Source organism: Staurois parvus, unplaced genomic scaffold (genome assembly GCF_062004578.1).
Source record: "Staurois parvus isolate SC_StPar_1 unplaced genomic scaffold, SC_StPar_1.0 ptg000088l, whole genome shotgun sequence".
In the NCBI taxonomy this organism is placed as follows: Eukaryota; Metazoa; Chordata; class Amphibia; order Anura; family Ranidae; genus Staurois; species Staurois parvus.
Window position 1 is genome coordinate 1,768,597 of NW_028317884.1, and position 14,283 is coordinate 1,782,879.

General features: G+C 46.2%; 1 protein-coding gene and 1 long non-coding RNA gene across 4 annotated transcripts in view; one reads left to right on the top strand and one right to left on the bottom strand.

The window, feature by feature from the left end:
* Positions 1-6,323, bottom strand: part of IKBKB (inhibitor of nuclear factor kappa B kinase subunit beta) — an 82,071-nt gene extending 75,748 nt beyond the window's left edge. For 2 of the 3 annotated variants that reach the window (XM_089670251.1, XM_089670250.1), the window contains exon 1: positions 6,156-6,323. In XM_089670251.1, the coding sequence (XP_089526377.1) occupies positions 6,156-6,167 (12 nt within the window). In that variant the 5' untranslated portion in view covers positions 6,168-6,323. The remainder of the gene's footprint in view (positions 1-6,155) is intronic. The other variant, XM_089670252.1, reaches the window with a different exon arrangement.
* LOC149468371 (uncharacterized) overlaps positions 6,162-14,283 on the top strand; it is an 87,178-nt gene continuing 79,056 nt past the window's right edge. Inside the window, exons 1-2 of the long non-coding RNA XR_016311727.1 lie at positions 6,162-6,353; positions 8,845-8,965. This is a non-coding gene — a long non-coding RNA (uncharacterized LOC149468371). The remainder of the gene's footprint in view (positions 6,354-8,844; positions 8,966-14,283) is intronic.

Below are 14,283 nucleotides of genomic sequence, written 5' to 3' on the forward strand. Positions count from 1 at the left end.
ATGCGATTTATATTTTTTCGAGGGTACTAAGTATAGGAAGAGGTTTTTTTGTCACTTGTGGAAGAAGAATACTCATTAAGAAGATATCGGCTCTACTGGATGTTTTATATACAGAGACGCTGAATAAAAGTTGGACTTTGATAACCGGCAATTGTCAGAGGATGGATCGGCACCGATCATCAGGGCACTGATGATCAGTGCCCTGCAGTGCCTCCCACCTGTGCCCAGCAGTGCCTAGTAGTGCCACCCACCGGTGCCCAGCAGTTCTGCTAGTCAATGCTGGCCGTCAGTGCCACTCCTCATTGTCACCTATCAGTGCCGCTCATCCGTGCCACCTCATCAGTGCCACCTCATCAGTGCCACCTCATCAGTGCCACCTCATCAGTGCCGCCGTCCCTCAGTGCCCATCAGTGAAGGAGAAAAAATTACCTGTTTGCAAAATTTTATAAAAGAAACAAAGAAAAACTTTCTTTTTTTCAACTTTTGTTTATAGCACAAAACATAAAAACACCCAGCGGCGAGTAAATACCACCAAAAGAAAGCTCTATTTGTGTGAAAAAAAATTATACAAATGTCATATGGTTACAGTGTTGCTTGACCGCGCAATTGTCATTCAAAGTGCAACAGCACTGAAAATTGGCCTTTGCAGGAAGGGGGTAAAAGTGCCCAGTAGGCAAGTGGTTAAACCACCCAGGGGCCCACTTTACTACTGCTTAAGGCTAGGTTCACATTTGTTTGTTGTAGAAACATGTGTGTTCCTGTAATGCACAAAAAAAAAAAACACTGTTTCAGGCACATAGCAATTTGATTAATTTTCAATGGCTCCCCTACGCACTTTGTTCTCACACATACAAAAACACATGGTAATGAAGTACCACGTGTTTTGGTGCAGCACGATTTAAAAAAGTGTCCTGTACTTCTTTTGTGTGATTTTCACACATAGGGCGGCCCACTGAAATTAATGGGCTGGCCTAAACACGGTGCACAAAATTGTGCAAAAACGCATGGACTCCGCCGCACCAGTGTAGGTATGAATGGAGCCCATGAGGCTTTAAGAGACACGCTTTCCAAGAACCTCCTCCCTGACCGCACAGGCCCTAAATGTGGGCACCATTTGGTACAGGTTCAACCCTATCCAGCCACAATCTGCAAGAGACATTAACAGTCTTCAGTCAGCAGGGCTGGGCGCTGCACCTGTCCCTTCTGGGTGCACCAAGCCCCGGTACACACTAGTACGCTTTCTCCTGAGTTTGCTGTTGCACTGGCATGCATAGCAATGGAAATCACAGTATTCTCTATGGTGGCTGCTAACATCAATGCAGCGCATTTTTTGAAAAGGTGAAGGTGCTGCTTATTGCACAGCGCCACTGACGTCAATGGGAATGCATGGAAAGTGCATGTAAACTACAAGTAAATATATTGTACATAGGCTAGCGCTAGTGATGACTATAAAGCAGCTAGCACGCAAGGTATAGGCAACAATCCCCACAATTATATGTATAAAACTGTGCAGCGCTAAAATCACAATGAAAAAGTAAATGTATCAAGTGGAATGGTAAAATGCAATACATAAATATGTATGTATATATTTATATTTGCAAGTTTTATATATATTTATGTGTTGCACTTTACTGTTCCACTTGATACATTTACTTTTTCATTGTGATTTTAGCGCTGCACTTTTTTATACATGTAAACTACAAGCAGACGTTTTTAATGCAGAGCTTTGTGTATAAAATCCAGTCTTCTGCTTAAGGAAAAAAAAACAAAATACACCTGAAAACACACCAAAAAACGTGCTACAAAAACACACTGCAGTATACAGCAGGAACCGACCAACATGTATTGCAGTGATCAGTTTTTTTCATTCATCCAACCAGTTAAACAAAGAAAAACCTGCAGTGTGTACCTGGCGTAAAGTGGAACTAGACCCTCCTATCATTTACTTCCAAGGAAGCTGCCATTTTTACCTCTGTTTGATCTAAAGCTGCCATGGTGTTGCACAAGTGATCAGTCATGACAGCAGCCATTTGACGGCTTGACAGTTCAGTTGAGAGAAAAAGCAACTGTGACAGTTATCATTCATGATATGCCTTGAGTGTAACTTTTTTAGGGAACCGTTATATCACTGGCTTTAGTTCTGCTTTAAGACACCAGATGGGATACACAGCAGTTTGACAGCCCCATGTGCAAGGGGTCTTAGGGCTTGCTCACACCATTTGTGGTGCCAGTAGTGCCAACAATTCTTAAAATGGAACTAAACCCATTAATTTAACAATTTAAAAAAACAGATACATTCACGGAACATGTCAGAAATGATAACTGTCACATTTGCTTGTGTTCTCAACCAAACTGTCAAGCCATCAAATGGCTGGAGTCATAACTGATGACATGTGCAACACCATGGCAGTTGCAGATTAAACAGAGGAAAAGATGGCAGATTTTTGGGCTGAAAAGGACATCGGGTTTAAAATCAGCCTTACTGGCACCCCAACGCATCTAGGAAATGTGTGTGTTTTCACAGCCACCAAACTGCATGGTATCACAGTACCTTGTGGTTTGGTACAGTGTGATTTTTGGTGCAGTCCCAAGTGTTTGGCAGTCAACTGAAATTAATAGGTAGCCAGAAACATGCAAAAAACATTTTCTTGTGCAATCAAACTGCAAGAAAGAAGGGTTATAGAGATTGAGATCAGTCCATAATTTAGAGCCCACTTAGAAAGGAGTTGAGAGATGCTGCATTCCATTTGATGACCCAGAGGGAAGTCCTACCAGGATAGAGGTGTCTGTAAGAGGATCCAGCTGGCCCACTGAGATGTGAATTTTCTCAAATGCATAATGGAATTATGCATCTGGTGAGTGCGTAATCCTATTATTTGATCACCAGAAAAAGCACAGAGGATCACTATATTTGAAGCTTCACATCTTTTGATTGATATACAGACTTTGTCACCTATAGCACCAATTTTCACTATTTCTGGATGTGCGTTTGCACTGTTGTCACTTTGTTTATTTCCCTATGATTGGGAATGTGCATTTGTAATAATTGACACTTGATTGACATACCGTTGATAAGTCACTCATTTCTTAGCTTGTCAGCATCTGCACTTTATTGATCACATTTCTTTTACGATTTTTGCGCTGCACCTTTTATATATCAGTGTTAGTGAAACACATTGATCCTGTTTACCTTCTTTGACAGACCCAACTGGGACAGGGTCTTTTGGAGGGGACTGCAGGTCAACCTCTTGCCAACTGACCATGGGCCCTGGCATCTGAGGGGGTTCTATTCTTTGAGAGGTGTGTGCCTGGGGGACCTTTTGGAGTAGTTTACTTTGGATTCAAGTGCCTGTCTCCCCAAAACACACAGACTCTGAGAATAGAGCCCCCTCAAATGCCAGGGCCTATGGTCAGTAGGCAAGAGAATAGCCTGCAGTCCCCCTCCAAAAGACCCTGTCCCGGTTGGGTCTGTCACACCTTCTTTCATTACATCTGGACAGAAGAAAATAAAATCTTTCATATTGTAATATATTTCTTACCTGTCTGATGATATATTGTACGTGGCTCCACATGATGTTTTTAGATACATTTTTGTATTGTAACATTTAATGCTGTTTGTAATAAAGATGTGTATATTTTTGAACGTCGGTTATGTTTTCTACTATAGCACACTTAAAGCAGAGCTCCACCCAAAAGGGGAAGTTCCGCTTTAAGGCTTCGTCCCCAGTTACCCATTAAGGATTGGCACCTTGGGGGAGAGGGAGGGAGGGGGGGGTGACTGCTCCCACTTCCTCTACGATTGCCCATGCAATTGTAAATGGAAGTTGTCTCCCCTCCTCCCTCCCCGTAGTGTTCTGGGACACATGACAGGTCCCAGAAGATTACAGGTCTATTCACAAAGAGCAGCGCTACTCAAGCATGCGCAGGGGGGAATCAACAGTGAAGCCGCAAGCTGTCACAGTCGGGTTCCCACACTGAAGATGTCAGCGCTGAGGAAACGGGATGGTCGATCAACTCGCCCGATGTGAGGACACTGCAGGATTGAGGGACAGGTAAATGTCCAGTTTTTGTAGCTGCAGACATTTTTTTTTTTTTTTTTTATTCCGACTGGACCTCCGCATTAAAGTCCCTTCACTTGTATTCCCATCTCTCCCTTAGGGCATGAGACTAAATAATTTGTCCTGTGTACAGATGCACTTTTAAGCTGCTATCACACCTATGCGTTTGTGACCATGTTTTCAGAAACACGCCAAAACGCATGATGCGCCTGCGGTGCCATTATCTCTTAATGACAACCCAAGCGCAGTGCAATGTTGGTGCGTTTGTCATGGGAAAATGGAGGCAAAACACAGAACGCCAAATGTGCTTGGCTCAGTGCATAAAATGGCTCTTGAGCTTCTTTACCCGTCTGTCGCACGAAAGGTAGCCTATTCAAGTCAAAGGGCCATCGTGCTACAATATGCAAGGCGTTGCTATGCTCAGATGTGAATGTAGCTTTAGGGCCTGTTCACAATACATGCATTTCAGTTGCTTTCTTTTCTACATCCAAAATGTACAGAAAGTAGATTATACGGTTGTCAATGTCATCATTCACATCAGTGCTTGCAGTTCCAGTGTGTTTCGGTTGAAGAAAAAAAAAGTATTACATGCTGCATTTTTATCTGCACAGAACTCTACTGGAACGCAGTAAACCGCATAAAAAATGCACCGAAATGCACTGGAACGCACCAAAAATGCACTGGAATGAACATGTCCCTATTTAACCACTTGCCTACCGAGCACTTATACCCCCTTCCTGCCCAGGCCCATTTTCAGCTTTCAGCGCTGTTGCGCTTTGAATGATAATTGCGCGGACATGCAACACTATACCCATATGAAATTTTTATCATTTTTTTCAGGCACATAGAGCTTTATTTTGGTGGTATTTCCTCGCTGCTGGGTGTTTTATTTTTTTTGCTATAAACAAATAAAGAGTTGCATTGACGGGCACAGGTGGGTTGCACTACTAGGCACTGACGGGCACAGGTGGGAGGCACTGATCATCAGTGCTCTGATGATCGGTGCCGATCAGTCCTCTGACAATTGCAGGTTATCGGCAATACTTCCTCATTGGACACAGCTGATCACGTAGTAAAAGGCCACTGTGATTGGTCTTTTACATCACGTGATCAGCTGTGTCCATAAGACACAGCGATCACGGAAATAGCCGGGTGCGTGCCCCCGAGGGTGCACAGGAGGGCGTGTTCTGGGAGGAAGTCATGTGACGCCCTCCCAGAACTGGACAACCACGCTGTAGCCATCATTTGTCTATAGCGCGGTTGGCAAGTGGTTAAGTTGAAGAAAAAGAGAAAAAAAATTACCTGGAATGCATAAAAAATGCACTGGAACACATACAACGCACCAAAACGCATCTGGACTGTGTTTCTATACTGTGAACCGGCCCTTAGCACTGGTTCACACTAAATGTGACTTTGAAGTCGAGCGACTTCACTTCAAGTAGCGCGATTTCAAAGCTGCAGGTCAGTGTGATTCCAGATGTGACTTGCCCGGCATCTGTGCGACTTCATGCACTGATATCTATGCAAGTTGCATCTGAAAATGCCGAAAATAGTGCGGGAATTATTTTCAAAATTGAACGGTTCCATTGTTGACAATAGGGTGCGACTTGTTATGGCATGCTTAACTGTCAATTGAATGACAAGTTGCATCGATGTGATCCAGGGCTCTGTGAACCATCCCTAAAAAGATGGAAAATCAAAATGCAGGAAAGGGGGGGGGGGGGGCAAGCATTGTTTATACATCTCAGATGACTCCTCCAGAATCTAGAAAGATAAATACAGGCGTGCCAGTGTTCATGAGGCCTGAGTCTACACAGAGGACTGGTCTGGCCATCACTGGATGGTGGAGGGTAGATCAGACACCAGAATGAGGGAAGCACAGAGGAATCCCAGGACCTCCGGCTGCTCTTAGGACACACAGCATTCATGTGTTGTAGATTGGAATTTCCAGCCCAATGACAGTAGTACACACGGGGCCCCATTGTAAGAGGATCAGTGTACCTGACCGGGGACACTTCCCAGAACACAGACCGGGGCCTGATCAGCTGTGACCCATGTATGACATAGAGGTGGAGGAGGGGAGGTGACAAGTCGTACCTGGTGTGTCATGTGCGGGACTCAGCCTGGACTCTCCGTAGTCTCCGGTCTACCGTACTGCCCCTCCCCCACTCTTCTCTACTAGATACAGGACCGTCCTGCGCTGTGTACCCGTGTGCTGCCCTCCCGGCACTTCCTCGTTCACTTCCTGGTCTGATGTCATCTGGAAGGCGGGCTTAGCGTTAAAGGAGATCAGAGGTGATCGGAGTCATAGACCTGCACTGAGGGGCGGAGCTAAGGGGGTTGGTAGAGCTGTATGGCTGTCACCCTCTTGGTGTCTGAGTTACAGGAGAGCATTGGGGGCCCCATTCACAACCTTCACTCATGCTGTGCTGTAATATGACAGACCATTTTATTCTAATAGGTTGACAATGGATACTTCCCAACTGCCCCTGATTTCGGGGGATTGCCCCTTATTTCGAGGGGCTGCCCATGATTTCGAGGGACTGCACTTGATTTTGAGGGTCTGCCCCTGATTTCTAGGGATTGCCCTTGATTTCGAGGGACTGCACATGATTTCGAGGGATTGCCCCCTATTTCGAGGGACTGCACATGAGTTTGAAAGACTACCCCTGATTTCGAGGGACTGCACTTGATTTCGAGGGACTGCCCCTGATTTTGCGGGACTTTCCCCTCCTTCCTTCTCATTTGTCCCTCATTTTGTTCTGATCTATATAGCTGTATATAAAATGAACTATTTATCTTTCAAAAGTGTTTCACAGTGCTAAACCTTTCATCCAATTATTATATTATTGCATTTGTAAACTTCAAAAGCAAGTATAAAGGAATAGTAGTGGTAATAAAAAACGCATGTGGGTTTAGGTCATTTTTTTTTGTATACCTTTTCTTTAATCTCTTTGCCGCGGCGCTTCCAGGCCCTTTAAGAGTTTCAGAAGCCGGGAGGCGGGGTTTTAGGGTTTATGAGACTGCAGCGATTTGCCGTCACAGTGGTCACATGATCGGAAAAGGTCCCGATCAAAAGAGGAGATTGGGACCTTTCTGTGAGTCACGGACATACAGTCAGGTCCATAAATATTGGGACATCGACACAATTCTAACATTTGTGGCTCTATACACCACCACAATGGATCGGAAATTAAACGAACAAGATGTGCTTTAACTGCAGACTGGCAGCTTTAATTTGAGGGTATTTACATCCAAATCAGGTGAACAGTGTAGGAATTACAACAGTTTGCATATGTGCCTCCCACTTGTTAAGGGACCAAATGTAATGGGACAGAATAATAATCATAAATCAAACTTTCACTTTTTAATACTTGGTTGCAAATCCTTTGCAGTCAATTACAGCCTGAAGTCTGGAACGCATAGACATCCCCAGACGCTGGGTTTCATCCCTGGTGATGCTCTGCCAGGCCTCTACTGCAACTGTCTTCAGTTCCTGCTTGTTCTTGGGGCATTTTCCCTTCAGTTTTGTCTTCAGCAAGTGAAATGCATGCTCAATCGGATTCAGGTCAGGTGATTGACTTGGCCATTGCATAACATTCCACTTCTTTCCCTTAAAAAACTCTTTGGTTGCTTTTGCAGTCTGCTTTGGGTCATTGTCCATCTGCACTGTGAAGTGGCGTCCAATGAGTTCTGAAGCATTTGGCTGAATATGAGCAGATAATATTGCCCGAAACACTTCAGAATTCATCCTGCTGCTTTTGTCAGCAGTCACATCATCAATAAATACAAGAGAACCAGTTCCATTGGCAGCCATACATGCCCACGCCATGACACTACCACCACCATGCTTCACTGATGAGGTGGTATGCTTAGGATCATGAGCAGTTCCTTTCCTGCTCCATACTCTTCTCTTCCCATCACTCTGGTACAAGTTGATCTTGGTCTCATCTGTCCATAGGATGTTGTTCCAGAACTGTGAAGGCTTTTTTAGGTGTTGTTTGGCAAACTCTAATCTGGCCTTCCTGTTTTTGAGTCTCACCAATGGTTTACATCTTGTGGTGAACACTCTGTATTCACTCTGGTGAAGTCTTCTCTTGATTGTTGACTTTGACACACATACACCTAGTGGGAGGCACATATGCAAACTGTTGTAATTCCTACACCGTTCACCTGATTTAAAGTTAAAGCACATCTTGTTCTGTGCTCAAAGCGGTACATTTTTTTGCATGCAAATATGTATTTTTTTTATTGTAGGCCTGTAATTTTTAGGAATAACTCACTGAAATCTGTCCAAACAAGAGTCTAGTAAACATCCCGGGTATGATAAAATTTGAAACACGAAATCATAAATTATAATTTAATAAATAATCATAAAAAATAATAATACATTTAATTCAATAATATAATCAAACCAAAAAAGACTGAAATTTGAAATATTGCACCAAGTTCACACATCACTGAGCAAAGTCGCAAAATCATTTTCAGTGTCTGATGATGAATTTCCCCACAAATCATTATCACTCAATTCTGCAAGTAGTTCTAATTTACTATCGCTGTTCTCTAGCTGGTCTAAAACTGCTTTTGACCTAAAGGGACGCTTTTTGGATGCCATGGACGTTTCTCCGTTTCCAGGCAGAAAGAACAGTAAAAATGCCGGCAGGGCACAGGACAAAGCACTAGGGACAAAATGTATGTGAAATGGTTTGATACAGTAATGTTTTACTATGTGATTTTTGTGTATTTAGTGAATTTCACTTTTTCACATTTTTTAATTTCCCGCCAGTTCCGTCCCCCGTGCGTCCCGTTGCTCGCAGGGGATGAAACCCAGAAGACAGATGCCGGCATCGGTCGAAGGACATTGCCGGGGACACTGCAGGAGGGACATCGGGGGAGCGCAGGACAAGGTAAGTGAAGAAGAGATCCCGGAGCAGCGCTGCATGGTAAGCCCGAGTGTAGCTCGGGGTTACCGCTTGTGGTGCTGAAACTTTACCCCGAGCTACACTCGGGAATACCGCCAGCGGGGTTAATTCAGGTCAGATTGGTTATCCGAGCTATTTGTAGTGGAGGATTGGCCTCCTTACCCAATTACATTGCCTCAATAACGTCACACATTGCTCTATGGTTATGATCTTGTATCTATGCTTGTACCATTACCTGAATGATTATATTGTATAAACTTGTTTCCCTTCCTAAATAGAGAATTAAAAAAAATATATATTTTTTCTGCCTTCTTGTAACATCCTCTGTGAGCTCCTGAACTTCTTCTTTTCCCTCTTAATTCCATTTGTTTGGAACAAGCAGTGCCTGTTAGGCCGGCCATACACTATACAATTTTCTGTCCAATTTCTGCCCAATTTCCTTTAGATTTACCTTCAACTGTGTAGTGTAAGAGCCTTCCTAATTGGATACAATTGAAAGTGTTGTTTAGGTTTGTCCTCATATTATATGGTTTTTGGTAAATCTAAAGCAATTTTCTAAAGAGAATTGTATAGTGTATGGCCAGCCTAAGGTCCCTAACTCACATTCATACATACACATACTAGAGCCAATTTAGACAGGAGCCAATTAACCCACCAGCATGTCTTTGGAGTGTGGGAGGAAACCGGAGTACCCGGGGGATACCCACACAGGTACAGGGAGAACATGAAAACTCCAAATAGGTGGCACTGTGGTTGGGATTCAAACCAACGACCCTAGTTTTGCCAGGCAGAAGTGCTAACCATTTAGCCACTGTGCTGCCCAACAGATCTTATAGTCCTTAGTCCATCTCAGAAGCAAGCAAGAGAATGTGGCTACTTTCCTACATACAGTGGGACCATGGAAAATGAGCATAGACACTCTTTATCAGCTACATCACAGCAGCAAAAAAAGAGAATTTGAAGGTTTGGAGGAGAGCAATAGAAGAGACTTTTTCGAATTAAAGTGGTATTACACCCAAAAAAAAAACTCATATGTTGCATCTAACCATCATTTAGATGTGATGGCTGCATTCATTTTTTATTCGTAGGCTCTCCTTTTATTTTCACCTGGTGAACCAGCCAGTAAATCGGTTATTTTTTAAACTAGCTTCAACATAGCATTCTGTCATGAAAAAGTGGCAGTTAGAGGATTGAGACAAAGCATGGAACAGATACAGGGGTGCTTACAATGGTTGTCTTGTATTTATGTAAAAACATTTATTCTAAAAGGAAAAAACTATGTTTAACCACTTGCCTACCGGACACTTATACCCCCTTCCTGCCCAGGCCAATTTTCAGTTTGCAGAGCTGTTGCACTTTGAATGACAATTGCGTGGTCATGCAACACTGTAACCATATGACATTTTTATCACTTTTTTTTCAAACAAATAGAGCTTTCTTTTGGTGGTATTTACTCGCCGCTGGGTGTTTTATTTTTTGCGCTATAAACAAAATAAAAAGCAAAAAAGTTGAAAAAAAAAGTTTTTATTTGTTTCTATTATAAAATTTTGCAAACAGGTAATTTTTCTCCTTCACTGATGTGCATTGATGAGGCTGCACTGATAGGCAGCAGTGATGGGCACTGATAGGTGGCACTGATGGGCACTGATGAGGTGGCACTGATAGGCAGCACTGATGGACACTGATAGGCAGCACTGTTATGCAACAATGATGGGCACTGATAGGTGAAACTGATAGCAGCACTGAGGGGTGGCACTGACTGCCGGCATTGAATGCCAGCACTACTGGGCATTGACAGGCGGAACTGCTGGGCACTGATGGGTGGCACTGATGGGGAGCACTGCTGGGCACTGGTGGGTGGCACTTCTGGGCACCGGTGGGTGGCACTACTAGGCACTGATGGGCACATGTGGGTGGCACTGATGGGCACAGGTGGGTGGCACTGATGGGCACTTGTGGGTGGCACTGGTGGGCACAGGTGGGCAGCACTGGTGGGTGGCACTGCTGGGCACTGATCATCAGTGCCCTGATGATTGGTGCCGATCCATCCTCTGACAATTGCCGGTTATCAAAGTCCAACTTTTATTCAGCATCTCTGTATATAAAACATCCAGTGGGGCTGATATCTTAATGAGTATTCTTCTTCCACAAGTGATAAAAAACCTCTTCCTACACTTAGTACCCTCGAAAAAATATAAATCGCATATAGTGCATTATCTACAACGCATGATATCCAACATAGCAAAAAAATCACTCCACCATGTGTGCACCTCTAACCATCCGTCATCCTTACTCTTACTGTCAGGGATCTCCTCGATCCCCGCCGCGATGGGCTCGGCGCAGGCGCACTGCTCCACCCAGCGCACGGGCACTAGGTCCGGGCCGGCCGCGGCGTTCGAGTTCGCGCATGCGCAGTAGAAGCCGCGGCCGCCCGCTGGGCACCAATGGCAGCGCAGGGCGGGATATTTAAAGGTCCCTGAGCTGTCATTTCGTTGCCTTCTGGTCTTACCTGCTTCCTGTGTTCCTGTACCTGTGCCTAGTAAGTTATTGACCCGGATTGCCTTTGACCTTGCTGATTTCTCCTGCCCAGACCCTTGCTTGCCTGACCTCTCTCCCTGGATGCCCCTTATTAGATCTGACCTCCTGCTGCTGACCTGGCGTGTGACCCGACGATTCTCTGCCTGCTCCCTTGTACCTTACCGTCCTCTACAATACCGACTCGGCCTGTCTGACTACGCACTGGCTCAGCCATCCATCCATCCATCCCATCGGGGTCACCCGACCTCCTGACATCTGGCTCTCCCTGGTTGGAGCCCCTGGCGAACACCACTACCACTGACAGGTGTGCTCAGCAGAGGCGACCTGGTCTCGGGGTACTACAAGTCCATCCCCACCATCAGGGGCTCTGGTGAACAAGTACCCTGGGGCTTAGACTCCGCGCTCTGGGCACGCCTGACCAGTGGAGTGCTAGTGGTGCCGCTCGGCGGTCCCTCACAGTACCAGAAGGCCATGACTGAGCCTCGAGGAGGACTCTCCCCGTTGGACGAGGTTTGCAGGCACCTGGCTACCCTGACGCAAGCTGTAAACACATTACAGGACAGATGTCTGCAGATCGAGAATCGGTTTCAGGCCTGCACCATCTCTGTTCCTGTTTCACAGGCCCCGGCTCCTGCACCACCGGTCGCAGCAGTCCATGAGCCGGCTCCTGGGCCTCCCACATCACTCCCTATGGCGGTACCCCGAGTACCCTTACCCGAGCGCTTCCATGGGGATCGCACACGCTTTCGGTCATTCCGTGACTCCTGTCTGCTCTATTTTGAACTGCAGCCACGGACCTTTTTGACGGAATCAGTGAAAGTGGGGTTTGTTGTCTCCCTGCTGCAGGGTGAACCCCAAGACTGGGCCCACCGACTAAGGGGAAACAATGACCCTCACCTGGTTACGGTCGACAGCTTCTTTAACGCTATGGCCATCTTATATGATGACCCACAACGGGCAGCCTCGGCCGAGGCCACATTATACGCACTCCGACAAGGTCGGCGGGTGGCTGAGGAATACGCCTCTGACTTTAGGCGCTGGATGGGTGACACTCGTTGGAACGAGTTCGCACTCTTGCACCAGTTTCGTATGGGCCTATCAGAGGCTCTGAAAGACGAGCTCGCCCGGGTGGAGGTGCCCGAGACATTAGAGGACCTGATTGCACTCACTATCAAAATTGACCGTAGACTACGGGAGCGCAGATTGGAGAGGTCTGGTCAGGGTCGCGGAAATCCCTGGGGGTCATTTCAGGGATCCAGTCAACATACTAGGCCAAGCACCCAGAACCTGCCGTTTGAAGATGCTCCCGAACCCATGCAGCTAGGCCTGGCTCGGCCTAAACTATCGCCTGAGGAACGCCAGCGCAGACGCTCCCAGAATCTGTGCCTGTACTGCGGCGAAGCTGGTCACATGGTGCGTTCCTGCCCGCAGAAACTGAGTAAGTTCACCTCATCTTCTTTATCTGTTGGCAATATGAACCCGTCCCAGTACTTAGTTGTTCCCCTCTCCTTTCAGCTTTCAGAAAGGACCGTGGAGGTGACGGCCATAGTTGATTCGGGGGCATGCAGCTGTTTTGTGGATATCAATTTTGCTCACCAGCAGGGTATTCCCCTCCGCCCAAAGGAGAAGGGGTTTCACATCTTTTTGGCTGATGGTTCCCGGATAAAGTCAGGGGTGGTTAACCAGGAGACCCCTTCCATTGTGACTTCCATTGCCGGTCAGCACCGGGAACTCCTCCGCCTGGATGCTATTGCATCACCCCTTTTCCCAGTCATTCTGGGGCTCCCTTGGTTGCGGGCCCATAACCCCCAAATTGACTGGGAAACTGGGGTTGTCTCGTTCCCTTCCCCATATTGTCGGGAACTGTGTCGAACTTCGGGCCCGGAGGTCCCCCAGGTCCTCCTGTGCTCTGAAGGGGATGACAGCCTAAAACAAGTGATCCCTGCAGCCTACCATGAGTTTCTTGATGTGTTCAGTGAACGGGGAGCAGATGCTCTACCCCCCCACCGCCCATATGACTGTCCTATTGATCTGTTGCCCGGTTCGGAAATTCCGTTCGGGCGAATTTTTCCCCTTTCTGAGCTAGAATTAGGGGCCCTGAAGGACTATATTGAGGATAGCCTCCGAAAGGGATTTATCCGTCCCTCCACTTCCCCAGCAGGTGCAGGGATCTTCTTTGTAGAAAAGAAGGACAAGACTTTGAGGCCATGCATTGACTATCGGGAGCTGAATAGGGTCACCGTTAAAAATCGTTACCCATTACCACTGGTACCTGAATTATTCCAGAGCCTAAAAACTGCAGTAGTGTTTACCAAGTTGGACTTAAGGGGAGCCTACAACTTGGTTCGCATAAGGGAGGGGGATGAGTGGAAGACGGCCTTCCGCACCCGTTTCGGCCATTTTGAGTACCTGGTCATGCCTTTCGGGTTGTGCAATGCGCCAGCCACCTTCCAACACTTTGTGAACGACATCTTTAGGGACTTCCTGGACATCTTTGTCATCGTCTACTTAGACAACATTTTAATTTTTTCATCCTCCCTGGGGGAGCACAGGGTACATGTATCAAAGGTGTTGGGGCGGTTGCGGCAGCACGGGTTGTACGCTAAAGCAGAGAAATGCTGCTTTGAACAGGCTAGCGTTACATTTCTGGGTCTGATCATCTCCACCACGGGGGTCGCAATGGACCCTCAGAAGGTCTCAGCGATCCTAGATTGGCCTGAACCCACGGACAGGAAAAGTGTCCAGCGTTTTATTGGGTTCGCAAA